The following is a 26,803-nucleotide window of genomic DNA, read 5'->3' as shown; positions in this document are numbered from 1 at the left end:
TTTATCAACAGTACAGCTGGGCTGTAGTAAAACTTCAGGGTAAGTGAAAATGAAAGTGTAAGGATAGACTGTTAAGCCTTTCCCAGGGTTGGAGAGTATTTTAGGCAGGAGAAACGCAGGAGAACGGCTGCAGCAGTTCCAAGAGGTATGATGCAAAATGTTGCTGCAGCAGAAGAAAAAAAACAAAAAAAACCCCCGCAGGCTTATCTGTGATCGAAGCCATACTCCTCCACCGCAGTGTGTGGTTGCACATCATGTTAGACTTGCCAGATCCAACTAGTTCAAACTATCTCACTGGATGACAGTGTACAGACGGGCACTGGGGGCGAGAGAGATACACCTTTGAAAAACATTTTAAACGCAGAACATATTCTTTCAATTTTACCAAATTCTTATGACACTTTTTTGGTTTCCTGAGCCAGGACGCGTTTTCTATTAACTGGAATCTCAAAAAAAGTCACCCCTGCTCTTTGTTGATGTGTGGGGTCACTGCACTAAGGGCACATTACTTCTCCTCTCACCAATTTCAGCTTGAACCTTCCGCGTACCACTGCACAACGAAACCGCACATCTCTTTCGTCAGTGTGCGATTAATCAAATTCCCACACTCAAAAATTTCCACCCCCCTTCGCTGCAAGTGTCTCGTGTGACCTATTCCAGACGCATCCCTATCACTTAATCTTTTGACTCATCCGTAAACTGACTTCCCTCCAGTTGTTATCTAAGAAATTTCTTTATTGCTTGGCTCCTTCTAAATATTTACTTGCTTCGCTGTTGAGGATGTTTGGAAACTGCAGATGGAAATTCAACTCCCAGCTGAACTTTTACTAGGTGAGGTGGGCAGCGGCGTTGCCAGAAACTCTGGGCAGCTCGTGAACAAGTCACCTGAGGCCCTGTAAGAGCACTTGTACCGATGTTTGTGAGAAATACGCGGTTGGGAACCAGTGAGGTCTTAACTGTGCTTGAAATGTGACATATCGAAATGTTCTACATGCCATTCTCACCGATGGAAAAATATATATTTCACAGATAAGTGGGGGGAAAAAAGTTCTGGTAGACACGTATGTGTGATATTTACAATTACTGAGACAGTTGTAATTAGGTCCAAATAATTTAAGGTGAAATGACACTGATCTACCTGGAGGTAAGTTGTTCTCATACCACACCCCTTGTATAACTGCAATCATTTATGGAAAATGGAAAAGCACCAGCTTCTGTCTTTTGGCCACAATAAGGAGTTTGGTGTAGTTTGTAACAGAGGTAGCACTTCCAAGGTGGGTGATTTTAAGAAAACCTCCAACATTAATACAAAGGCTCATGTTTCTGAATTCACCTTTTATTTCAGGTTTGTGTTCTAAATTTTGACATAACATTTGAAACTTTTTAACTTGTGATTTACACAAATGAACCAAGTGGAAACAAAGTCTCAACACCCTGCGTGTACTGAATCTGCTGATAACATTAATCACGACCTCCGTCTGTAGCAATCTCTGGCTAGAAAAGAAGGCTAAAAAGATCAAGAGACAAGACTGAAACTCTTGTTTAACATCACATTTATTTAACCCAAAATGTGTCTTCTAGGATGAGCTGGAGGCGGCCACTGCAGCACGTCTGGGTTTTGGGGTGGTGCCTTCCCGGAAACCATTCCTGGAAAATGAGAAATAAAAAAATAAATAAATGAATACAAAAAATTTAATGATGCAGACACACAGTTATTTAAGTCAAATAAGTAACCCACATAAATACTCAATAGCTTACTTGGATTTAAATGTGCTAAAAGGCTTTACTTTATCCCACAGTCTACAGCTTGTAATTGCGGGATGGTGAAACTACGTAAGCTAAGGTTACTGCCGCTGTTGATTGCTGATGATTAATTCTGAATGTTTACTTCTCCTGACTTGTTTGGACAGGAGGTTTGGCACCAATTACACTATGACGATCGTGCTTCTATCTTTCGTAAGCAAACAGATGACATCTCAACTGAAATAGTAACATAAAAAAAAAAAAAAAGACACCTGGCATCCAACCACAATTTATTTTTTTTAAAAAGCAGATATTTTGACTCATCACAGCAGGGAAAGTAGTGACTCAGTGGATCAGTTAAAGACAGGGCCTGCATGCAAAATACCAGGATATTGGAACTCACACGAGTAAGTGACGTGCCGGCATAACTGACCCTTTGCTAAACCACAAACCCCTTTGTTGTCAATTGCTGGCATGGCGCCCACAGCATCCCTAACTGCACTCCCTGAAGAAATATTATCCAATTTTTTTGAAAAACTAAAAGCAATTTCAGAGAGAAGCAGACGGCAAGGTCTACAGAGTGTGTGATGGATATAGTCAGGATGTCAAACTGACTAAGCAGCAAAAACACATTAAAAAGTTAAAAGATATAAGCCAAAGCATACAGATCACAATGTAGAAGTGAACCACCACATCAACTGGCAATCGAGACAGAAGGCTATAAAATTAAGGAGCAACACTGTTCCTGTACAGCCGGGTAGGTCTTTATTCACTGTTGAAATCATTAAAAAGCAATAGCAGCATGTGTTTACATTCAGTATACCTTCAGCAGTTATTGTAGCATAGAAGTGCTAGTTAATGATTGATCTGCTGTACTCTGCTAATGTTAACCTGCACAGGTTTTTTGCGTCCATCTGATCGGACTTAATTTGATCGGTGACACTGTTACACATGCCCCAGGCACACTCAACCACGACTAGCTCGAAATTAAAAAAACAAAACAAAACAAAAAACCCAAAATGATTGCATGAGAATCTATGGACAGCTTTATAGTTGTCGGACCCTGGTTGGAGCTGACCAATGCTACACTATGATTGGCCAGTCTGCGTTTGAGGGGCGGGACTTAGCGAAGGGCCAATCATCAAGCACACCTGGGACAAACCATGTCAAAAATATCCGTTATGACAAACTTAATTTTTTTTTAACTTCTTAAATTTGTTGATTATCTATATTCATTGTGCACAATGGCATAACAGCTATGATAGTGAAATCTGCCAACAAGGGTGATTATATGAATTTGCTGGAAACGATTTGAAATCTCTCAAAGCTCCACTTCAACTACTTTCTGGGCCTGTGTTACCAGGTTGGACAAACAAAGTAGCCAAATCAGTGCCTTGAACCTGCCCAATCTTACCCAATCTTTAATTTTCAGATTACGAGTCACAAACTAAGTCTTTAAACGTTACACTAACACTAAAATGCTTAAAATCAGCTTTTACGGGCCTTTTATCACATCTTATAAAAAAGTAATAATTGGAATAGGAATAAAGTTTTAATTTAGTTGTAATAAAGTGAAATGACATTTCATTTTTAGTTATCGTCACGGCGTGTGGAGCTGAGCCCACTTATCTAAGTGCCATGTCCATTGTTCTCAATTAAGCATAGTGGCTGATTAACTGTAATGTAGCCAAACTTTTTGTTAATGGAAACCACCCAAATGGTACAAAAACTAATCCAAATTATCACCATGAGTTTGTACCGTAAGGAGCACAATTAAGAAAAGGTGAGTTGAAAACTGGCCGTTCTGACAACTCCAGTGTCTAATTTAATGTCACTGATCTTGTCTTACAATGAAGCTTACCTCAGAGAAAATACTGATATCATTTGAGTTCATTTGTTCAGACATTTTTTTTTTCACCATCATTGGTAAGCAGCAGTGACAAGTCCTTTAACAGGACTAGACAGGTTGGTAACAGAACATCAATATTGTATTGTGAAAAGCACAAACAGCATTTCTCTGCTAAACTGGTTATAATTTATGGTTAGCTGGGAAATAACTTGTTAAAAGCTGAACTGTTGATAATGACATTTTTTTTTAATTAATCTTTTGATTGTTTTGAGTGGAAGTGAGACCATTGGCACTATCTCCTAAGTGTCTGGTGAGCCACTGACCCTGTCCTTCCCAAAATGATCAAGCAAGAAGACGGGGGGAGAATAAAGTCTAGTCTAGTTGAGGCCCACATGGATGGATGTAGGCCATGTTTCTATAGATATTTAGTGGAAATACTCGTATTTATCGTCTCCCCGCAAAAACCTGTGGTGTTGGTACATCCAGTTCAACTAGCAAGTTCAGTAATTACTCTTGTAGCTTTTGTAAACATTTGTTTAAAATGGTTTATTCCTCTTTTTGGATACAAACCAATTTTCATTATGTAACTTCTACAGCAGTAATGATGAGGATCATATGGTAATATAATCTTGCCTCTCTCTCTTTTTTTAAAAATTCATAAACATTTCACATTCCCCCCATAACATTCAACATCTGAATAGGGGAAAAAAAATGCAGATATAAACTTCCTTTTGGCAGGTTAAAGTAAGAGGCAGGGATTTCATTTGTATTCCCTACTTGGAATATATAAATACAACTCAACAGCAGATCCAATGTTTGTAGTTCCAGTTAATAAATCAAAACAATTAACTACAAATCAGGTTTACTGAGACACTGTTTATCATGTTTTTACATTTTTAGGAACGATTTCAAGCAAACTAATTTTAGCTGGCTTTGAATGGAGTTAAACGAAATAAATTCATAGTACTGGCATCAAGATGACATTCCATCTGTATTACCAATGCCAAGGCAATTAAAACATCACCTTACTGGCAAAGACTCCAACAACACTGAGCCGAAGCACCAAGAGCAAACAGGTTTTTCATAGCAGAATTAACTCTTAACTGGCAACACATCTAAGTGAGCTGGTCCTATTCTATCAACAGATCATACCTGAATCTGCGGTAGACAACCTTCAGGTGTCTCAGACGGCCGGTCCCAGTGGTATTCCTCCTCTTGGCCTTAGCGCTCCAGTTGTCTACAAAACAAGCAACTGTATGCATTACGGCAGCCTAGCAAATCAAATCAATGTAGAACTGGATAATGTACCACCAAAGTGTTATTGTGTAATGACACCAAATATAATTTGGGACTTGTCATGTTGTTACACAGTTTACATACTGACTTTTCCCAGACTAAGACGGTATTACAGATAAGTGACACAACTTAATGTGTGTGCTTCCTGAGTACAATGACCAATGAATAACTGTGCCTGTCTGTATATCGTAACTGTGAGAATAATGATTTCTTCACAAAAACCTCATCACCTACCACCTAGCAGTTAATCAATCAATGAAAGCTCCATTAGCCAAACACTGTCCCATTATGTAGGAGTACCACATTATAAGTGTGTGCTGTTTATACTATGCTAAGGCAATCAAAACATGCTCACAGACAACCCAGGGGTTCTGCAGTTAACCTCAGAGTTCAAATCAAATTTGTATTTGATTTTTTTTTTTTTTTTTAAATCGGATTTTTATTCCTTAAGGCGCAATTTATTATCCTTTTCATGGTCATACTGGTATGACGGAAAACCAGTAGGGACGATATGGCCTTGAATTATTCACCATTATCACATTTTTTTTCATTACTTTTTCCAGCCGTATCTAATAATTCCTAATTTGGACCCAGATAACTGGCATTAAATGGATGGACAACTTATCAATCCATCCATCATTACTGCCAATGGCAGGTAAGAGGATGTGTGAGACTTTTATCAATTGACTGGTTTCAATGTTTGAGACGTGATGACCTGCAATTAGACTGCAACTTCCTTGTGTCTGTGTGTTATTCAAAAAAGCAAACAAAACTGAAGCTATACTAAATGAGTACCTAAGCAATTCTCCTGCATGTTTACTTGCCCATTTTTTGGATCAACAACACTCTCACATGCAATGTTTAGTAAAAAGGACAGTGTCTTTATCATCAAAACATTGTCAGTATGTGACTTACACTTTCTCTTGCGCTTCTCAGGGTAGCCACACTTGCCGCAGGTGGACTTCTGCAGGTGATAGGCCTTGGACCCACAACGACGGCACAGGGTGTGCGTCTTGTTCCGGCGTTTACCGAAAGATGATGTCCCCTTCGTCTGGAAAAAGCAAAAAAACAAAGACAAGACACCACAGCTTAGGAACAATTCTCAGAGACTTCAGTACAAGTTAAAGCTCTGGCAGTCTTGTCTCAGTTTAAAAGAATGAATCACAGAAAGTCATTTGTTCAGACATTTGTGTTTGAAGACATCACTGACAAGACTCGTGCAGAAGGCAATTTTCGTGTGGCAGCAATCACCTCTTGATGTTGGACGTGAGGGAAGCAACAATACTTAACATTGTATAGTATTTCATAGCCACTGCTGTCTAGTATCCCATCCAATTACTTGTCCTCGGCCACAAAAAACTATCCAGCAATATGCGCAAGTACTTTTGTAGGTAATTTAATGAAAGCACAAGTTGTACAAAATAGAGCAGGTTCTTTGCCTGGTTCTTAACGGTGGAATAAGAGCAAATGTTGCTGCCATGCATGAAAAGTCTCTCCTGGTGAGAGGTTAAAAGCAGACCATACATTCATAATGAGTTTTTAAATCAGAAATATGTCCAACACCCCTCCTATATTGTAACTCAACATTTAGGAGTAACACATAAATGTTTGAACAAGAAAAGTGGCATTAAGGTAGTTTATATTGCCCACAATCTAGGACAAGTTCAATGTAATGTTTTGACTTATATCCAGCAATGTATGAATGGAAGATCGAGCTTTTAGTAGTGTCTAGTGAAGAGAGGTTTCAGATTTATATTTTTAAAAAAAAAACAACTTCCTGTTATGTCTGTGTCAATGAATTAGCACTGAACACTACATTTGGACATATTTTGAAGAACTTTGTCAGTTTTTCCGTGATATTATGCTGGTATTTGTGAATTTGAATGTGTGTATCCCATGTTTTATCCGGTTTGTTAAGTAATGTGTACGAGTGTGTGGTATTGTTATAGTTAGTGGTGTTGATTTGTGCAGGTACTGACTTAATATGTATACGATGTGTGATACAATTGCAAAACAAAAAAAGCGATAAAAAAAATTAATTAAAAAAACCAGCACACTCACCTAAAGAAAACACTTTGAGAAACTAGCCAGTTGTGCTCACCGCTATGCTAGTTAGCCACTTTACAGGCTACTATTACCTTTACAAGACAAATAACACTAGTTCGCCTTTGTCACTTCAGGACCAAAACGGAGATTATTCAGGGAAGATTAACGTTATCCGGTTTTTATCCCGGGTGAATTAAACCTAATCTGTACACGGAACCTCATTGCTAACGGTAGCAAATAAATGCTGAAAGGAAGCGACGCGAACAACGTTATTATATATTTTATTAAACTGAAGCTTCATCTCAAAACTACTCAATCCAAACGATAACAATGCTTATCCGACAACGAAACACCCTCACTCCGTGCCAGATTAACGGGACATTAAACAGATGTTGGCAGATTTCTGTCTGACAGCGTTGCAACTTACCATTTTCGTCCGGTGGCTAAGGGAAAAGAGGCCGGAACAGGAGCTAGCGCTGCATCAAATTAGATCCGTGCGGCTTCCGGTGTAACACAGAAATGTGACCCCCATGTAGCATTTTTGCTTAAGCAAAAATAATTTGATTTCCCTGCCCATGCCTGCATTTAGGTCTATTCGACGTATTTAAAAGCCCCCCTTAATTTCATTTGTTGTGAAAAATACCTGGACATGCACCATAATTTATTATGGATTTAGTTGTTTGTGAGGAAGAAACCAGATGTTGTATTAATTGTAATGTTGAACATAATTAAAGACAGCTATGTAAAATCCAGTTTAGTTTTCCAGTAGGGACGTTTTCAGTTGAGAGAAAAACCTTTGGGATGAAGGAGCTCAATTTATTTGTGAGTGTAAAATGGTGTGTGAAATCAAAAATGTTGTTGTTGATTATCACCTCAAGACAGGTCCTACATTATTACCTGATTTTGGGGCCCTGTCTTTGTAGACGATCCATGTGTCAAACTCTAGACTTTTTCTGTTGATACTGTATATTATATATATATTATACACTTATATCGTGAATATATGTGAACATACTTCTTGGTTTTTGGGCCTTTTGCGCCAAACATAATCCTGTCATGTGTCGTCTGTGTGCACAGTGCGCTTGATGATACTTGACAGGATACATACACAGTGCGCAGAGAGGAGGAAGCCCAACAGCTCTTTTTTCACTTCAGTGCCTCGCAGGCTAATCCAGCCATGGATCGTTCTGCCAAGCCCATGATGAAGACCTCTGTGTAGTGACAGAAAGAATAACATTGCAGATACGAGGTGCAAATGAGCTTCCTTTGCAGTGTGTAACCCTCGGGAAGAGGGTGAGGAGCTCAGATTAGGAGCTCGGAGTAGAATTGCTGTTCCTTTCTATTGAGAGGAGTCGTCGAAGTCTGTTGCAAGCTTCCTTTTGGAGATATTCTGTGCGTTACCAACTGGGAGGAGACCCTGGAAAAACTCAGAACAGGCTGGACAAGCTACATTTCCCATCTGGCCTGGGAGTGACTCAGATCCTGAGGGCCATGTCTCGACAGAAGGTTGTCTGGGCTCAGCCTGCAATACAAGCTGGACCCAAATGGGCTAAATGGCAGAAAAATAGCTCACATACGGAATAGGTTTTTGTTTTTTGTTTTTTGTTTTTTTTGCAACAGGATTTCAAATATCAGTGTTTCCATCTGACTTCTACACGGGCACATTTGCTGCAGGTTACTTTAAAGTAGCCAAGATGTGTGTCCCTTGTACAATACGTGTCAGTAAAAGACTGGAAAAATCTTTACTGGTGAGCTCAACAGATTTGCAAAGGAGCTCGCCGATCGCTTGAGGTCGGGGCAGATGTTCGTGTCTCAAGATAGTCTGAAAAGATCACCTGTGGGTCAAGAAAGAGCAGAGATTCACGTTCCCCCTCATTTGATGCGGATCTGGTTGTAAAACACCAGTGACACTGTCTGTTGCAATAACTGACTTTAAGGAGTTTTCTCGCAGTCGCTGACCAATTAAGCAGTGAATATCAGCAAACACAGAGGACTAATCTAAGGACGTGAACGATTGAGCATCCTTGCCTTGGATCTGGAGGAAAGTCCATCTCCGAGCAGTCATGTGATGGGGCAAGTATTTCTTCTGTCACCCCCACCCACAACTCTGCTGCTTGTAAAGGCGTTAGTGCATAAGGCACCCCAGTCTGTACTAGATGGACTTTGATGGCACGTTCAAACGGCTGTCCGAGTGGACACTGGCAGGAATCAGTGGCACTGGGACAGTTATCAACCCCCCAGGACCCACCGGTGTCTGACAGTAGCTAAGCTCTGAGAAGGCGCCGCTGTCATGGTGTCAAGGGTTCAGCTCGACATAGTGTCGCCGCCGAGGTTTGAAAATTTCAGCAGAACACTGAAGCAGGTACATAAAACAATTAGACAGAAAACTGCTGAGCAGAAAAATAGTGAACTTTGACCTGAACTCTTGGACATAAAATCAGCAGCCTACTCCAAAAAAAAAAAAACTCGTGCATTAGACTTAGAAATGATTATAGTTTTACAATATGTTAATATTACAGTTTAGTGACAGGCTCTGGTCTCTGGGAGTCAGGTGAATTGCGCTGTTGTAGATATAGTGAGTGCGCAGGTGAAGGAGACCGCGACCTTGGGTTTTGGCTGAGTAACGAGCATGTGAATGAAATGCGTCGCGCCCCCGGGCCGCCGGGCTGAGAAAAGGCGCATCCTCCTCTTTTTACATTTCAGTCACGCAGCTTTGCTCAGATTTGAGATGAGGCATCTTTAAATCACTGTCCCAGCTCGCATCAGCGGCCCAAAGGGTAAAAATAACCTTGGAATCGATATCTTTTCTTTATCTAATTAAACACTGCGGGATTTATTCCGGAGGGACAGCCCTTTGAGCGTGTTATTTTGGATCATCTGGATTGCCTGCTTCTGACCGAGCGACTGCACCTCGTCGAGACGCACGATATCCGATAGAAATCAAGAGTTTCCTCCGGGACATTTCGTGTTTTTCCTACGCGTTTTTTTTTTTCTACAAATACGTAAATACATAGGAAATATTTGGGCAGTATCGGCTACAGCGCCATCAATGCTTTGCGACTGAGTTCACAACTGGCGATACATCGCGATGCTTATCATCCGACACCAATGATGCCATGGCGTGAGAGCAGTCAAATAGCCTGGTGAGGTTATGGACAATGTGCAGTCCAGCGGGTACAAGGCACCTGCGCTCCTGGTCCTGAATGCAGCGGAGAGAGACACCTAACCTGGTGTCACCGTCAGCCCTGGATGCTGCGCCGAAGAATGGGATACACCGACCCATCGTCGGGTAAAGATATTCTCGGCAACAGATCTCTTTGTTTCATATTTATTTGCGCATTTGGACTCGTCACACTTTTGCAACAGATTCTCTATGGGAAAAACTACATTAAGAGGTAAGTGTTGATTATTTTTTCGTTTAGTCGCCATTAACAATGGGCAATTAGAGGCCTCGCTGTTTGTCAGAGAGTTGGCCAGGCTGTAATGATAATATTCACTTAAAAGGCATGCCCTCGTAGCCGTTTTGTGTGAGGCTTTTTGCTCAGTTATGATCCCAATTGATGACGACTGAATGGTGAAAGATAAGCAATGAATGATAAATTGATAAACTGTTCCTTATAAATGGGAGTAGTCCGGGTGAACTACACGTCGGGACGGATGGGGGAAACAAGCTTTAATGGCTGAAAAGAACAATAGCAATTAACCATCCATCTTTTTTTCCCAGTGGCATAGAAACAATTTCCATTGGATTTTTTTTTTGTTTTTTGTTGATATTTTCTGAAAATGAAACATCACATTCATACCATACACAGTGCTCCAGCTGTGTATGGTAATGTTTTCCCTTTCTTTTTCCAAAGATCTTTATTTGATTTTTCTTGACTGGTCGTAGCCTACATCTTACAGAGGCATCAGATAATCAAAAGGCAACCGAAAGCTATTGGAGCTGATGATGATAACAGATGATGATTAAGATAATGTGTTGTTCTTGTTGGTCCCTGTTAAATAAATCTTTTTCTTTTTTTTTTTTTTTTCACCTGGCTGCACTCAGTGCACACACAGCCACTGCAGAGCCAAGTTTTATAATACCTCTGCACAGTAACAGTATTTAAATCAATGATATGGGTTCTTGAGCTGAATCCTGGTTTGTACTCTACTTTTTGCACTCATCTAAACCAATTTAAAGACTCTTTTGTTAACTAAATTGCAGGCAACTTTACATTCTGAATAAATTTCAGTGCGAGACGAGCAGATGCTGAGAAACCGCGATGTTTGATCTTTAGGTGGTTTATGAAGAACACCAAAACACCCACCCCAAACAAAAGAAACACTCAGAAAACTTTATCCCCCACCTCCAGATATCTTACAGACAGCACATATATGCTTACTTCAAAGCAAACATTTATGTGCTCAAATCTGAACGCTCCCCACAGCTAACCCCTCCCCTGCCACCCTGCTGGGTCGGTCTGGATACTCAGTGTGGATTCACGGCATCCTGACCTCTGCGGAGAGATGCGTGAATCCAAACCCAACGCGCTGCACATACACCTTTCTTCTCCTGTGCCCTTACTTTGCTCCTAGTGCTCAGCCTAAGAGAAAAGGGGGGAAAAGCCACACAACAGAAACCAGTGGGCTCAGCGGCAGCCATTTTGCTACAGTCTGTCTGCACAGACACCCTCAGTTTAAGTGGGGGAGAGAGAGGGAGGAGATGGAGAAAGTGAGAGACCTAGAGGGAGTGATGAAATGAATGGTTTTGTATGTGTGTGTGTGTGTATAAGTGTGTGAAACACAGATAGAAAGGGGAAGAGAGAGAAGACGTCATCTTACGACATCTCTCCAAGCATAAAAGAATCAGAAGTTGTTGTCCACAGGGGTTCGACCACACCCAGCCTCCTCCCCGGGCCTGGGAACATGTTGGCAGGGCGTTTACCATGCGCTCTTGTGTTTCAGGGCAACTCAGAAAGAAAAAAAAACATCTTGTCAAATTACCAGAGACATCTAGGCTAGAATCGCAGCGGAGGAGACATTTGGGTGCCTAGATTGAGAGAAAAATGTAGGGAGTAATAGTTTAAATACATTACATCATAAATCTTACACCAACTCACTTTGTGTATACGTCCATCCCAGAGGGCCAAAGGGCAAATGGCTCTCCTCTAAAAGTATGAGGGTGCCCAATGAGGTGCAACTTTGCCATGGACATTTTGATAAATCTGACCATGAATCTGGCCATTATGTTTCCATGGAGTCATATCATGGCATCACGTGATGATCCTTGCTTGCCTTCGCTGACATCAGGGTGAAGTTGCTGTAGAATGTAGGACTTTAAAATGGCAGTGCAGGAACACGGAGAGAAACTGTTAAAGGGTCAGAATGAGTGACACACTTCTGTGATGGCAGACATATTAACTTTCAACTCTGTTTGACTTCAAGAGGGTGGTATCTAAAAATACTCGCAGCTAGAGAGAGGGATACCAAGGGCCCCAGGTTGGAAGGGGTTTGGTTATTAATCATCCGGAAATTAGTGGCTTTGCAACTAAGTGCAATGTGGCTGCAACTAAAGATTTTCTTCCGTAGTGATTAATTATTATTTGAATGAATTATGAAAACCTATTAAACATCAGAAAATGATTTAAATTTCAAAAATTCCCAGAGGACATGGATCTTCAAACGTCCTCTTATTGTCTGACTCACAGTCTAAACTAAAGAATAAATTCAATTTGCATTGATGTAAAGCGAAAAAAAAAAAAAAAAAATCCTCACATCTGAGAAGCTGGAACCAGCAAGTATTTGCCATTATTGCTTGATATATGATGTAAACGATTATTTAATTAAATCTAAATTCTTGGCAAATCTGCCAATCATCTAATCTAATTTAAGCACTAATTTGTACACCAGACTCCATTTAAGAAACAAGCCTTTCTTGGTGCCTTATTTAAGTGGGCCGCTTCTCCCGATTCTGAGCAGCTTTCGCTGTTTTTACATGCTGTCGACAGTGCTGTATACAAACATATTGATTCTAGTACATAACAGCACATAGTTCATAATTTATTAGTCACAGCACTTCCACCATTTACAGAAGTGATTCCATGTTAAAAGTTAATGCACATTTAATCACATCTGTTAATTTCCTGTTTTGATAAGGACAATGAAGTACCTACAGAACTTAAGAAGCCCTTAATCGTTACAGGAAATACCTCTGGACATATAGTACTAAATGGTCATCTGGATCAATGTGCCTGGCCTACCCTAAAAACCCAAGTCCAATAATCCAATATAACAAGAGTCCTTACTGCTTTCAAGTCCCAATAACAATGCTCAAGGGCAGAATCAAAGCTCATTAGTGCTTCAGAGAAACTTTGGGTCTGTTGTTTGTCCAATCTAATTCTTAGATTACTGACCGATTGTCCTCATAATGGAGTCAATGGGAGATGAATGGGCTCTTAACATTTGAATTCCAGACATTAAATCGAGTCAGATGTAGTAACATGAGATCGAATATTGTTTTATTGCTTGCCACAATATTGAAAAATATCGGTACTGCATAATATCTATGTGCTACTGATCAATCCACCGCATTTTGGATAGAAATCAAGCTTCAATGAGCTTAGCATTTTGGCGACGATTAATATCTATGTTAGATAATGTTATTCCATAAGTGACTAGTTATAATCTTTTCTGTATAAAAGACAGCTGTCCTATTTCAGGCGCACACTCTACAGTGAGGCACAAACATCTCTCCCTGATTTTTAGTGTGTTCTGTTCTGCAGCCGGATGCAGTATGTCATTGAGATGTTGCAGTGGCACTCAGAGAAGCCAGATATCAGCTAATCAACTAATGCACCCAGAAAGGCTCCAAGACCTCAATCTCCCTGCTGAATTAACCCAACACCCACAGGGCACTCACAGAAATGAGTCACACATGAATACTCGCATAAAAATCAGTCGGATGAGAGGAGGCGTTGTACACCCACAGATATGTGGATGTATAGAATGTGACTAGTCTGGTCACAGATGGAGGTGTAACAAGTCCTATCCTGTAATAAGCTGATATTTAGATTTTTAAATTTTATTATTTTTACTGCAAATCTCAATCTAAAAATCTCAAGATCATAACCAATAAGCAATTGATACCCTGATATAGCTTATTCCTTTGTGCCTCTAACCTCCATTGTTGTACAGAAACTATTAAAATACATCAGTGAACCACGACATTCCACTGGCTGACATGTTCCTTCATAAGGATGAACATGGGCACTGTAGTTTATTTTGAGTCCAACCCCGCATATGCCGTCCTGCTGCCATAAATACTAGCTAATGCACCAAGTCTGCAGCTGAAAATAGTCCCCAACAACTAGACAATTGATCCCTGTTTGAGTAATGTTTGCTAAAAACTACAGTGCCCAGCCGCTTTAGGAAATGACTCAACCTTTTTATGATAAATTAAATTATATACTGTATTTGTGACCTGTCTTTAAAGATTAAAAGTATTGTGAGACAGAGTTACGCATTGTTGCTTTTGGTTTTTTCATGGGATTTGTTGACAGTAACAAAACTGTAGAAAATCACCAGCCATTCAACTCAAAATTGAGGATGTTTGAGGGCTTGATATTGTCTAAGTTTTTCCTTTTTTCTCCATTGAGGAGACTTAATCCCAAAAAGGGGGAGGCTTTGAACATACTAGTGCCCCTCATCTCTCTGGAATGAGTTGCTTAACTCGGAAGGATGTGAGGGTTATGAACCACCTGCACCAAATGGCGTCCTCTGACTGTGATGGTTATGGCGAAAATTGATGCAGAGGAGGCCAACACATGATGACTTTAAGTCTCCAATAGATCCTACATTTCCCATAACGCAACCCCATTGCATTTTTTTGTTCAGATATGGGCTTGACGTTTTACATTTTTAGTCCCCAAGTCCACGTCCTCCAACTTGAGATAACTCCAAACAACGTCAGCTGGGTTAATTTCTCAGACTTGACAAAGCTCCGCCAGTAATATTTGACTGAAACGATGGTCTGAATTGGCTACTTTATATTATCTACACTTGGCGAATCTGCTGGCATCTCTTCCTCAGAAGTGATTTGACATATGCATTGGCAGCGATTTTTATTCTTCCCTTAAATCACAGTGACTTTAATGTATTGAATTAGAAGTCTAACACTCCTGGAGGCCGATGTTGCGGAGTGTGAATGGTTGAATCACACTCAGGATAATGGCAACAGTCCAGCAGAGCATTAATTAACCATTCAAACCATAGTGCCATTAACTGAAAATCCATTCTTACCATGTCTGATGTCACATTTTAACTGTTTTTCTTGAGCCAAAAAGCTGGTCCCCTTTAATGTATATGTGTGTGTATGTGTGTGCATGAATGTGCAACTGTGACTAATGTGAGTGAATAACATGGGCTTGGTTGTATGTGTCTGACATTTGCACAAAAAGGACAATAAATCCCAAATAAACTGACTCATTTTCTTACTAGTGCGCAACAGTTTAGCCGACTCAAAGGGGACGAGACAGGAAATTGGACCGGTCCTGTTAATTTCTCGGATGATGGATCTCTGAAGCCTGCCAGAAATGGAAGGAAAAGGTACCTTTCCATTGTGACTGACTGCACAACACCTCTGAGAAAAGAGAGTGTGAGAGACAGACAGATAGAGTGAAAGTGAACACAAGTTTCAAATCCATCATATTGACGGCCCAGCCCTGCATGTGTGGACTGGGCCGCTGTCAATCCCACCAGTCTCCTCAGATGCTGTAGACACAAGCCGCAGCACATTTACACTCATTTTCTCTACTTGTTTTGAAATCTGCAGGTTTAGGAAGTTAGCAGGGGTGGTGATGTCGCAGGACTACATCATACATTTAACTCTAACTTAACCTGTCTGCATGTTGACAGATGTTTCCGTCAGAATTTTCAGCCAGATTCACAGATCTCCGTAATAGTCACACCCTGCCTAGCCGATATTAAGAAGAAAAAAAAACGCCCTCAAAGGTAGGCCGGTTTGAAGGCATTTTTTAGTATTTTCACAGAAACCCAAGAATGCCTCTTTCTTTTTCATTAGTCTGAAAGGTATAAACTCTCATATTTTTTCAGTGGTGGTTGCACTTCAGATCTGCTCTTGCATGTTGTCTGATCCTGTCCACCTCGACCCCAGATCCCTAAACCCCACCTCACCCCACCCCCCCCTCCAGAAGCTGGTTGAACCACGGTCTCCTGTTGATGTACTGGCTTCTCCTTGTGACTCTGTGTCCCATCCAGCACCCATTTCCAAATGCCTTGTCCTCTGTCTCATGTGTTCTGCACAGCTCTGTGTGTATGCCATGTACATAGTGTGGACACTTCTCTGTGCTCCCCCTATCTCCCCTTCTCACATCTGCATTGTCTCTCTCTGCGAACTGGATTTACCTCCTTTTCCACTTTACTTTCCTTGTTACAAGTAGACAGGAAAGTGCCAGATTTTTTTCCCGAAGCTCCAAATCCTCATTGCATCGAGCAGTAGATGTCAGTATCTATGGTAAAATGCTGGTTAGTCTTTCTCATCCTGGATTGGTTTTTGAACCAGCATTATATGGTTAACCTAGGATGCCGTAAGAGATGAAATTCATCTCATGAAGTGAATTTCTGTCTTCCTTTAGAACCGAACACAGAACACTTGCAAAGGTTTCATCATCTTAGCTAAAACAAGCATCAGTAGTCCTAGTGTCAAACTGTCAACTATGTTATAAAAGACAGATGCTCCCCTCAGTAAACTTAGAAATATACTTCATCATCAGGTGGATGTAGACAACCAGTTTCATTGTTCCTTATTTGTACGGTTTCATCCCAGCATCTTGCATCCCTCAATTGCATTACTCGATGTGTTCTTTTATTATCATCATTTTTTTTTTTTTTTTTTTTAACTCACCTCATTCACCTCCAAAGCCACAGGTAATATGTTGCACTTTTATCCATCTTTCAAAACACCACATTCCATTTAACCCGTCTGACAAATACCAATGTTCATTCAAACAAATACACCCTGCAATTGCTGCCATTTTGGCATTAAATCCCCTCGCCTTCCCTCAAGCAATATACATGTAAATTTAAAAAAATATATTTAGAGCTTTCCAAGATTCTGGTGTAGCTCAGAAGGGGTATATTTTGAAATAATGATTACTGTAGATATTGCTGATTTTAATAAAAGTAAAATTCCTGAATAGCAGCAAAGGTCCCGCAGATGGGGCCTTGTCTGCCAAATGTTCCCGTATGGATCAATATCTTTATCAATATAAAACAAGTTTATTTAAATGCAGCCAGAGAGAGATGACTGTCAGTTCTGTGGCCCTCTGCCCAAACCTAAAAGGAAAATTATAGATCAGGGCTAAAGAGAGCAACCCTCTGGGGACGAGACTCTCTACGATTAGACAAAATCATTGGTGTAATGTAAAAATACGATTCACATTTCTCACAACTGAGTGCATATTTATTGCCTCATCCTTGTGTAACAAGGTTGAATTTGCGGGTAGGTCACAAAACTTTCAAAGGTTTTTTCTAGTTATTTACTGAAGCAGTTATTTTGATCATTAATCAAACGTAATTACAAAACCAATCAATTGTACTAACATACACTACTGGTCAAAAGTTTTGGATGACCTCCATTTTTCCAGCTGTTATTTAAATTAACATAATTCAATGTCTCAGTGTTTCTGAAATTAAAGCATAGAACAAATAAATAAGTGGAGATTTTAATGGAATCGTCTCGCTGAACTTAATTTAATGTAGATTTTTACCTCATCCAGCATCCAAACACACTCATGACGTTCTGTCTACAATGGAAATCAAATATTGTTCAGAAAGTTTGTCCCAACACTGTTGCAGAAGTTCCCACAAATGTGTTGCACTTGCAGGTTGCTTTGCTTTCACTTTCTGTCCAGTTCATCCCAAAACAGCTCCATGGGGTTTAGGTCTGGAGACTGTGCTGGTCTTCCATCAAGCGAATCCACCGGCTAGTTCTTCTCTTCTAATGTTTTGGATCATTATCTTGGTGTAGGATGAACCCCTGACCAACCAGTCTGTCTTCCCTTGTTACCTGCCATTTTCTCACCATTCTGATAGCAATATACAGTACAGTTTGTTGCAACACTGCCTCTGTACAGACAGAGGGTTTGTAAGTAATCAACAAAAGTTGGGGCACCAGTAGGAATTGTTTGCATTAACTGTCAAAGCTTTATTTACTTCCATTGCTGCAGAAAAACTGTAAATTAACCAATTTCTTAATCCCTGAAAAAGGGCCATTTTCTATGAACTTTACATGATTTTTTAATATTTGTGAAGTAAAATTTTTTTAAAACATTTATTTATTTTTACCTCGGGCAGCTTACCACTTACCTTTGGACTGAAACTGCTTAAATTTCAATAAAAACTCGAATATTAGAGGTGTTCTAAAACTGACTGGTAGTGTATTTAAATGTAATAATGTGAAGAGTTATGCAGAGAAAACTAGGATTCTTCCATGCCATGTGTTTGAGTTCCCTGCCTCAGATCTTACATATTTCTCAAATGTTTATTTTCTATTTTGTCTTTTGATAATTTTTTTGCTTTAACTTGACATATTGGCAATTTCACATTTAGACACTTTTGAGATTACTATTAGAGTTTCTTTCTTAGAATTTAGAAATCAAGAAACCTTTTAGTGTGTAGCATCCATTAAGCAAAATATACTGAATTTAAACTGGATCAGCACACGACTAAACCTAGACTATATAACTTTTGCTGAACAGCAACCACTTTGGCCACAAGTGGTAATAACACGATGGTGGTGCATTGAATTTACCTTCATTTCCAAAAATTCTGTTTAGGCAACCGCTTTAAAGACATTATCATGTTTATCTGTGGCATGCTAAAATGAAAAGTGATGGGAGTACAAATAGAAAAAGTCATTAAGTCAGCAAACACACATGTTAAGGTCATTTAGACAGCAATTATCTAAAGTTCGCTAACATTAGCTAACATGAGTTACTGGTCATACCAAACCAAGAAAGACGTGTAATAGAAACAAGTTTGATTGTAATAAAAAGAGCAAGGTTGTGTTTTATTGCTTATGAAGTCCACTTTTTATTTGTAAAAGGAGCAATGTGTTATTTCTTCTTTCAAAAGTCATGTAGTCTTGCTTTAATATTCAATACTCTGGAAAGCAGAAGGCAACTCCAAATTTCAGAATTTACATCTCCATCATCCAACCTAGTGAATATACAGAATCAGTCCATGAGCAAGTCAAGTAACTTATAGTTCACATTCATGCCCATCTACTCCAGAAATGTTTCTGCAAAGTGCAAATGGAAAAATTTGATTAGCTGTTTTTTGTTAATTTTTAACAACCTAATTAAAAAGTCCCTTTCCACTGCCTAACATGAAAGCACCTTCGACACATCGAAGCAAATATCGTTACACTGGTGGTTTCCTTCCTCTCCCCTTTAAACTTCCATCCTTTCCACGCCACCCCATCCCGAAACACAAACACACACACACACACACACATTTTATCCAGACGACACTCTGATTACATGTAAATACAATTTTGTGCCGCAAGAAATGAGGCATCAGTGCACAAATAAATAGCAACTTATTGACACCTTGACAAAACTTTTACAAGTATGAATCCTTTCAGCTTTCTCTGCAGAACCATCTTGTCAAATTCACCAAAACACAGTCACACCCCCATACTGAAGACATTACTTTTGTGTGCTTTGGGTTAATGTTGCCATTTCAATGTTACGATTGTTTTATATGTGTCTAAAATTATTCTTTAAGTTCTTTAAGTTTTTTAAGTTGAAAAGTTTAACTCCCAAAAGTCTTGCCTCTATGTTATGATCACCTGTTTGCATGACCGTCTGTGTATATGTTTGTGTATCAAAATATCAAGAAATCAGCCACTGAGTCAAAATTTCATGTTACTGTAGCCACCACAATTAACATACAGTATTACTTTTATGCAGATAGCTATATAAATGAATAAATCTATTGTACTGCCTCACACAAGAGCACAGATCCTCTCATTCTCATATCCACCAGATGCTACACTGCTATAGTCATTAATCCACAATTGTACCAAGCTATGTGTTTCTTTCTCTTCTAAATTAATATACAGCACTTATACACATTTTAATCATAGAATACCAGTGTTGTATCATGTAATTTCTAATCATAACCAATTAAATAAGTGAAAATGTGAGAGGTATTATTTTTAGTCACTTAGTGTTTCACATTGGTTTAGACTAAGATGTAATAGAATCTGATGCAAGTGTCCAGTAAACAGTGTCTTACTATCCTGTTTGTGACGCTTAAAATCAGTTGCATCACGTCTGTCATTTGTCATCCCACAGTGTTACTTTGATATTCTAGTATTTGATGAAGTCAAACCATAGAAATGTTGTAAATATAAAATATTTTTGCTTTATTGTGCCCTTTCAACACACTGTTTTATATATTGCATTTTATTTCCACATTTTGTTGTTGATTCTGTTGATTCTCTTGTCTCTGAGGAGAGGTTTGGGCAGACGATGACTGTGTCTATCCCACCAGGTATCTGGAAAACTATGATGGCTCCTTTGAGTTCAACTCCACTGCGTGCAGGGAGCTCAGACAGGAGATTATGGATGTCAAAGTCCTGACAATGTGAGTGTTTATTACACCCTTTGGTAGACGAACCATTTGAAATGTGTTTTTTTCCTATAAGGCGATCCTCAAGAACCTGTCAAGTAGGCAGAGAGAAAAAATTCACCACCTGATTTATGATATATGACTATACCTCAGTTCCCAAATTAAGTAAATATCTTGGAGGTTTGAGGAAACAAATATGAAAAATCAAATTTATTCAAAACAGAAGCCAAAAATATTGTCTATTGTCTATGGGACCTTTAAAACAATTATGACAGCCTTTTAAATGTTGTCTGTGTTCAGTGACAACTGTGAAATACTCTTTTACATTTTAACTTGTTGAAAACCAATTTTTTAGTTCATCATGAGGTTGGAGACTTTTCTCCAAATGTCCAAAAAGGACCAAGAGAGAGAATTATAACAAGACTAAGAGTCCTCATCCACACTAGTAGCTCTGTGAGGCTGTACTTAGGCACAGCGGTAGTTTGAGTGTTGTTGCACCATGTTCACCGTGTTAGTTTACTGTGTTAGCATGCTAATATTGGCTACTTAGCATGAAACTGCACGAAAATCCGTCCAATGGTTGTTGAGCTATTTTACTCAAAACCACAAATGTGAACCTCATGATGGTGCAAGAGGAAAAGTCAGGAGCTCACCAAAGTCATTACGATTCATCCTCTGGGGACATTGATTCTCTGTACAAAATTTCATGGCAGTCATTTGTCGAGTTATTTCAGTCTGGACCCAAGTGGTGTTTTTCACAATGAGAGAGAACAGATGTTTATATAGTGTCAGTATATAATTAGAACTATATATAATTTTGTATTGTTTTTCTATTTAGTAACATTTCATTAACAAAGAGCAAAGATAAAGAGCAATCGAGTTACATTGGGCAGAGATTCATCTTAATTGATATTGTGACCATTAAAAGAGAAGTCTGATTTGACACCTTTTGAGGATATGAATAAATTATTCCACTTAAAAAAAAAAAAACATTAGCCGATCAAGTAGCAGAGACTCTATAATTATCTAATAAACAGCAAACAACAATTTACAGTTCCTCACGCTGTGAAAACTGAGGCAAGACTCAAGCTGAGAACAAGACTTAAATCTTGCAGAGGCCATGAGATCCATTTCATCACCAACATTTTACAGCTGAAAGACATCTTTTATTGTCAGAGTAAAGTGCAGCACACTAGAAAATAACACATTCTTACATCATGCAGTAGATTATTGGCCAGATTCATTACACTCCTCAAATAGGCTGTTGTGCTAACGGCAATTTGAGCAGCATCTTTCTTCTTGTATGAATGTAAACGCTGTCCAGTGACCTTTTATGCGTGTCCCTCAGGCTGTCAAAGAATTTATTGTCAAATGCATTCTGGGCGCTTGATGAACGGCTGTGAGCCAGTCTGGCTGTGGCAGAGAACAGCTGCTGTCACTCTGCCAGAGAGTCAATGTAATGGTGCCAGTCGGCCTCCCAGAACAAATCACATCTCCCAATCATCTCAAAAGGAATGTCAGTTCAAGGACAGCTATTTATAGACATACTTGATGAAGCCACTGTCTTTATATTAATGTTTCTAGATCCAGTGGCATCACTGGTGCCACTGGATCTACACTGTTTATTGCAGAGCAATCACTCCAATTTTCTGCCCCTTGTTTGTCTTTTTGAGTCGTTTTCATGATGTTTCTTCAATTTACTACCCTTGTAGAAACATGGTTAATCGGAAAAAACATGGCCATCCATCCTCATTCCACAAGTCTCTCTGCCTGTCTGCCAGGGTGAAAACCTCAGACCTGTTTGAGAGGTGGCGAAACCTGCAGGTGTGTAGGTGGGAGCAGAACAAGGAGGAGACCAGCAACTTCAAGTAAGCATTACTCAGTCTAAGCAGAAGAGGTGTATCTGTATCTGAATGTCTTGATTCATTAAATCTCATGCAGGACTTGATTACACCTCACTTTGCACACTTGTCTTTGTTTCTGAAGTTAATGTGGTACTTTTAACAATATTGTTCTGTTTGGGTTCCTACACAGCTGAAAAAACATAAGTTAAACGTGAGTTAACTTAATGTTATTAAAAACAAATTGTTTATGAATACGATTTTGAACTGATTTCAGAGGTCCACCACACAAAGTGATTCTTACTTCTGTTTGGGTGTTTCAGAGACTCAACCTGTAAAACTCTGTTAAATACAACTGATTTTCATATTCTCTATATGTGGGATTTGTGTTGCTAGCACTTTTTTTTACGCAGCATTACCCTTCCCAAATCCCAAATAAGTCTATAACAGTTCTTCTGGGGCTCAAACATAATACATTTCTCTATGTAGGATAAAATACTTTCCATTTCTTTGCCCATAAATGACTTTTCAGCAAACAAAACAAAAATATATAGTTGTTCATGCATAGCCCTTATAACATAGAAAGCATGAAATACTTCCTCATTTGGTTTAATAATAATTCTTTAGGTTCATTTCTGTATTTTTTCACATTCATCAAATTTGCAATCACAGTTTATGGCAAAGAGAAGCGTTACCATTTCAATAATTTAATGAGTTTAAAAAATATATGTAAATCGATAAAATTGGTTGATTTTTGCAATTATTATTATTTTTACACATACAGATGTGGGGTCTGTGTGCCCAGTGAGGAGATAAAGCCAATGTCAGCACAAGGTTTAAGCCTGTTTTGGTCTCGATGCTGACATGCAGTCTCCGACGATTAAACTAACACTTACCTTTCTTTGGTATCTTCCTGAAGGATGTCCCTGTCTCGCTGCTGTAATGCTCCTTCCTTTTTGTTCACCACCAAGAGGAACACTCCTACAGGGACGAAGCTGAGGTACGAGGTGGACACCAGTGGTATCATTCCCATCACCACCGAGGTCTTCAAGATGTTCCCAGATGTGAGTACATTTCCTGCTTGAAACATATTCGCATATAAGCTTTTTTTATGTTTATCAGTGTTTGTTATGTTCCTGAAAGTTTGCTTTTTTTTTTATTGTACCTTGTAACCTGGTGATGCAATCTGTCTGATACCAAGTGCCCTCCTATCTGACATTAATAAGACCTTTCTGCTTCATCCAGGATATGCCGTATTCCAAATCACAGTACAAGAAGTGTGCTGTTGTTGGAAATGGCGGCATCATCAAGAACAGCAAATGTGGAAAGGAAATTGATTCAGCAGATTTTGTGTTTAGGTATACAGAATATAATTTCTCTGTGTTCGTTATGTGAGGGCTGCACAATGATAATCACAATTAATTTTGCTCATTATCAACGATGTGATTATGTTTAATGATTGTACATGAATTTTGGGGAAAATAAAATGTTTCTCTTATACTTCAGAGAAAATTTACCTCAGTTTTCACATTGCAATCATACCTTTCTATAATTCTGATTAAAAAATTAATAAAACTTGGAATTAGTAATAATGCCAACAAAGCATACAATCACATAAAAGGCCTTATAGCTACAAATAAAAAAATCCTGTAACATTACACTTGAACTTTTGTCAGTATAGTTAAAATGCTCTTCTGTGATTAGGCGGCATTTTACCAGTGAAAAGGGACAGCTTGATTCGATACACCAGAGGAGACACCGAATGCAATGTATTGCACCTAACTGACAGTTGCTAAGCCCCTCATGCTGTTTACAGTGATAACGGTGGCAGAATTACTGCTCAAAGTTCTTAGTAATTTTGAAACAATGGGTCCTTGTTTTCTGAGAGGTAGACACTGAGTAAGCATTTTACCCATTTTTAGCTAACAACAGTCAATTTATTAGCTGAAAAGATCATTTTCGCCGGCAAATTTGATCAGCTGTAGCTAGCTAGCCAGTTAAGCTAACGATAGCTCCATGGGTTTGTTGAGAGTGCCGTCCTCTGCTGACTCTTTATTGTACAAGCTGACTCATTTTTAACTGGTAACCCTGTAACAGGGTCTTAAATGTGCACTTGACGTGCATGATGACGTGTTAAAAGTCTGACGCTAAGGGTGCATATTCCAGTTCAAAGCATGCTCACCAATTGATGATGAAGACCGACATAACTAAACAGCGTTTTTCTTGTATTGCAGTGTGGAGCTACTAAGTGCTAGCATCATAAGTATGATAACAAAATGTAAGATCAAACTGTTTTGTTGTAACATAACCATGTTTAGCTGCTACCTTACATACTTGGACAAGAGGTTACATTTATGCTTTATTGTTCGTATATTCAAACACTATGGTTCCCTTTTAATGTTACAAGAGAAAAGGCTCTTAGGACGAGGACTAACTGGTGTGTTTGGTGAACATAACACTATCATGGATAATGGGTTTGGCTAGGTTTGGAGGGTAAATTTCCCTAAATCCAACAAAGGGCAGGACAGTGCTGCTAACGATACCCTACGCTCTGGTATAGTAGCATCCAGAAGCAACTTCCACACGGTAGGAAAATACTACACAATGTTGTTTTCAAAACGTTTGCATGTTACGTTAGATCATACGTGTGTTAGAAAAAAACACTGTTTAATCAATTCCTCATACTTCAGCTCTTGCAATTTTGGTATTGGAAAGGCTAATTAAGACAACAACCTCACAACTCCTTATATACGGAGCAACACTCTGCTACAGCCCCATTCACACCGCCAGTTAAGTTTATAGTATTGTGGAATCCCAACTCTTGATCAGATCTATTTTATGGTTCATTGTGCAGCTCTACATTATGTCTCACCAAAAAATGTGTCAAGTGAAAATCAAATACATTTGATCTCCTTTTTTCAGTGGACTTGTATTTTCTTCTTTCACAGGTGCAACATACCACCCATTAATGAGAAGTACTCAGCTGATGTTGGCACTAAAACCGATCTAGTGACAATAAATCCGAGCATTATTACTGAGAGGTACTGTAAATATGGATCAGAGTGAGAAATCGTATCTCTCTCGCTCTCTCAATCCATGTCTGTCTCTAATCTTCTTGTCTTTGGGTTTTTGTGAGCTCATGTTTCACTTCCTCTGCAGATTTCAGAAGTTGGAGAAATGGCGGCGACCGTTTTACGAAGTCCTCCAGAATTACGAGAACTCCTCAGTGGTGCTTCCAGCCTTCTACAACACCCGCAACACCGATGTATCTTTCAGAGTCAAGTACATGCTGGATGATTTCGACTCCCAGAGAGGCGTGTTCTTCTTCCACCCACAGTATCTGCTGAACCTGCAGCGATTCTGGGCGGTGCAGGGCGTCCGGGCCAAGCGGCTCAGCAGCGGCCTGATGCTTGTGACAGCTGCCTTAGAGATGTGTGAGGAGGTCCACCTCTACGGTTTCTGGGCGTTCCCCATGAACCCCTCTGGCATCTTCATCACTCACCATTACTACGACAACGTCAAGCCACGGCCGGGCTTCCACGCAATGCCCCATGAAATTTTCAACTTCATTCACATGCATACTCGTGGGATCATCAATGTACACACGGGGCAGTGCACATGATCCCTCACTCCTCTGCATTAATGTTGAAGCTCAACATTTTACCTTTATATATTTATTTTAAAGCAGGTTTACCTGTCGTGTTTTATTTAAGTGAATGAGTCGGTTCACTCTTTCCCCCATATTTAAAAAGAGTGCTGGTCTTCGGAGTGTACACTTCTTTGCTCTCAGTAATTCAACTACACATTGAGGGTTGCTTGCTTTAACTGCCAACATACTTTTCTCTTCAAGGCGTACCTTAAGTTGTTTATTTAGCCAGTCAAATCACTATGGTTATCTTTTACTCTGACCATACGAAGCTTGTTTTTAATGTGAAAAGTGGTCTTCATAGTGATGTTGTTTCTGTGAAGTTTTCTAGTGGCTCTGCTGTACAGAGGTGTTGTTTTTTACTCAGTGTTGCACAGATATTTATGCTGAAACGAGGCCAGAGTGGGTGTCTTTGTGCCCCCTCACCTCCCCCCTATCTTCTCTCTTTATCTTGGACACTGTGGGTGTGGCAGCTTTTAATGTTTATGTAAAACAAAGCCTGGACCTTGATTTTAAGCTAATATTTTAAAAAAAAAGATGAAAAAAGATAAAATTGTAACATTCAGTTGTCTACTTTTGTAATCGATTTCCTATTCACCATATTCACTGGGTGAATATTTTAAAACACTATTAAAATGGCCTTTTTTCACTGGGCTTCTCCCATTTAAAATTTCTTCTGATATTTCTGGTAAAGGAGACGAGGATGTTTTTTTTCATTTTCTTTATGGGCTTGTCAAGGTTTTG

General features: G+C 39.4%; 2 protein-coding genes and 2 non-coding genes across 7 annotated transcripts; 1 reads left to right on the top strand and 3 right to left on the bottom strand.

Annotated features, from left to right (window-relative positions):
* Positions 1-1,536: 1,536 nt before the first annotated feature.
* rpl37 (ribosomal protein L37) lies at positions 1,537-7,493 on the bottom strand. The gene is made up of 4 exons (XM_040157990.1): positions 7,362-7,493; positions 5,804-5,939; positions 4,745-4,829; positions 1,537-1,647 (listed from the first exon to the last, which is right to left on the bottom strand). The coding sequence occupies exons 1-4, from the start codon at positions 7,362-7,364 to the stop codon at positions 1,578-1,580; spliced, it is 294 nt and encodes a 97-aa protein (XP_040013924.1). The 5' UTR covers positions 7,365-7,493; the 3' UTR covers positions 1,537-1,577.
* On the bottom strand, positions 3,598-3,676 carry LOC120806901. Its single transcript, XR_005709756.1, has one exon. It is a non-coding gene; the product is annotated as a small nucleolar RNA SNORD72 (small nucleolar RNA).
* On the bottom strand, positions 6,024-6,103 carry LOC120806902. The gene has a single exon (XR_005709757.1). It is a non-coding gene; the product is annotated as a small nucleolar RNA SNORD72 (small nucleolar RNA).
* Positions 7,494-10,183: 2,690 nt separating the features above from the next.
* Positions 10,184-26,035, top strand: st8sia5 (ST8 alpha-N-acetyl-neuraminide alpha-2,8-sialyltransferase 5). 4 transcript variants are annotated; one of them, XM_040157746.1, is made up of 9 exons: positions 10,184-10,329; positions 15,413-15,520; positions 15,830-15,925; positions 20,495-20,587; positions 22,354-22,440; positions 23,333-23,477; positions 23,659-23,771; positions 25,362-25,454; positions 25,573-26,035. In XM_040157746.1, the coding sequence occupies exons 1-9, from the start codon at positions 10,184-10,186 to the stop codon at positions 26,033-26,035; spliced, it is 1,344 nt and encodes a 447-aa protein (XP_040013680.1). The 4 variants fall into 4 exon arrangements, with proteins under 4 accessions (XP_040013680.1, XP_040013682.1, XP_040013681.1 ...); XM_040157747.1 differs by lacking the exon at positions 15,830-15,925 and having other exon boundaries at positions 10,199-10,329; XM_040157748.1 differs by lacking the exons at positions 15,413-15,520; positions 15,830-15,925.
* Positions 26,036-26,803: the final 768 nt, after the last annotated feature.

Source organism: Xiphias gladius, chromosome 20, assembly GCF_016859285.1.
Source record: "Xiphias gladius isolate SHS-SW01 ecotype Sanya breed wild chromosome 20, ASM1685928v1, whole genome shotgun sequence".
NCBI classification, from domain to species: domain Eukaryota; kingdom Metazoa; phylum Chordata; class Actinopteri; order Istiophoriformes; family Xiphiidae; genus Xiphias; species Xiphias gladius.
The sequence above is the reverse complement of the archived record's forward strand: the minus strand, read 5'-3'. Positions and strand labels throughout refer to the sequence as shown.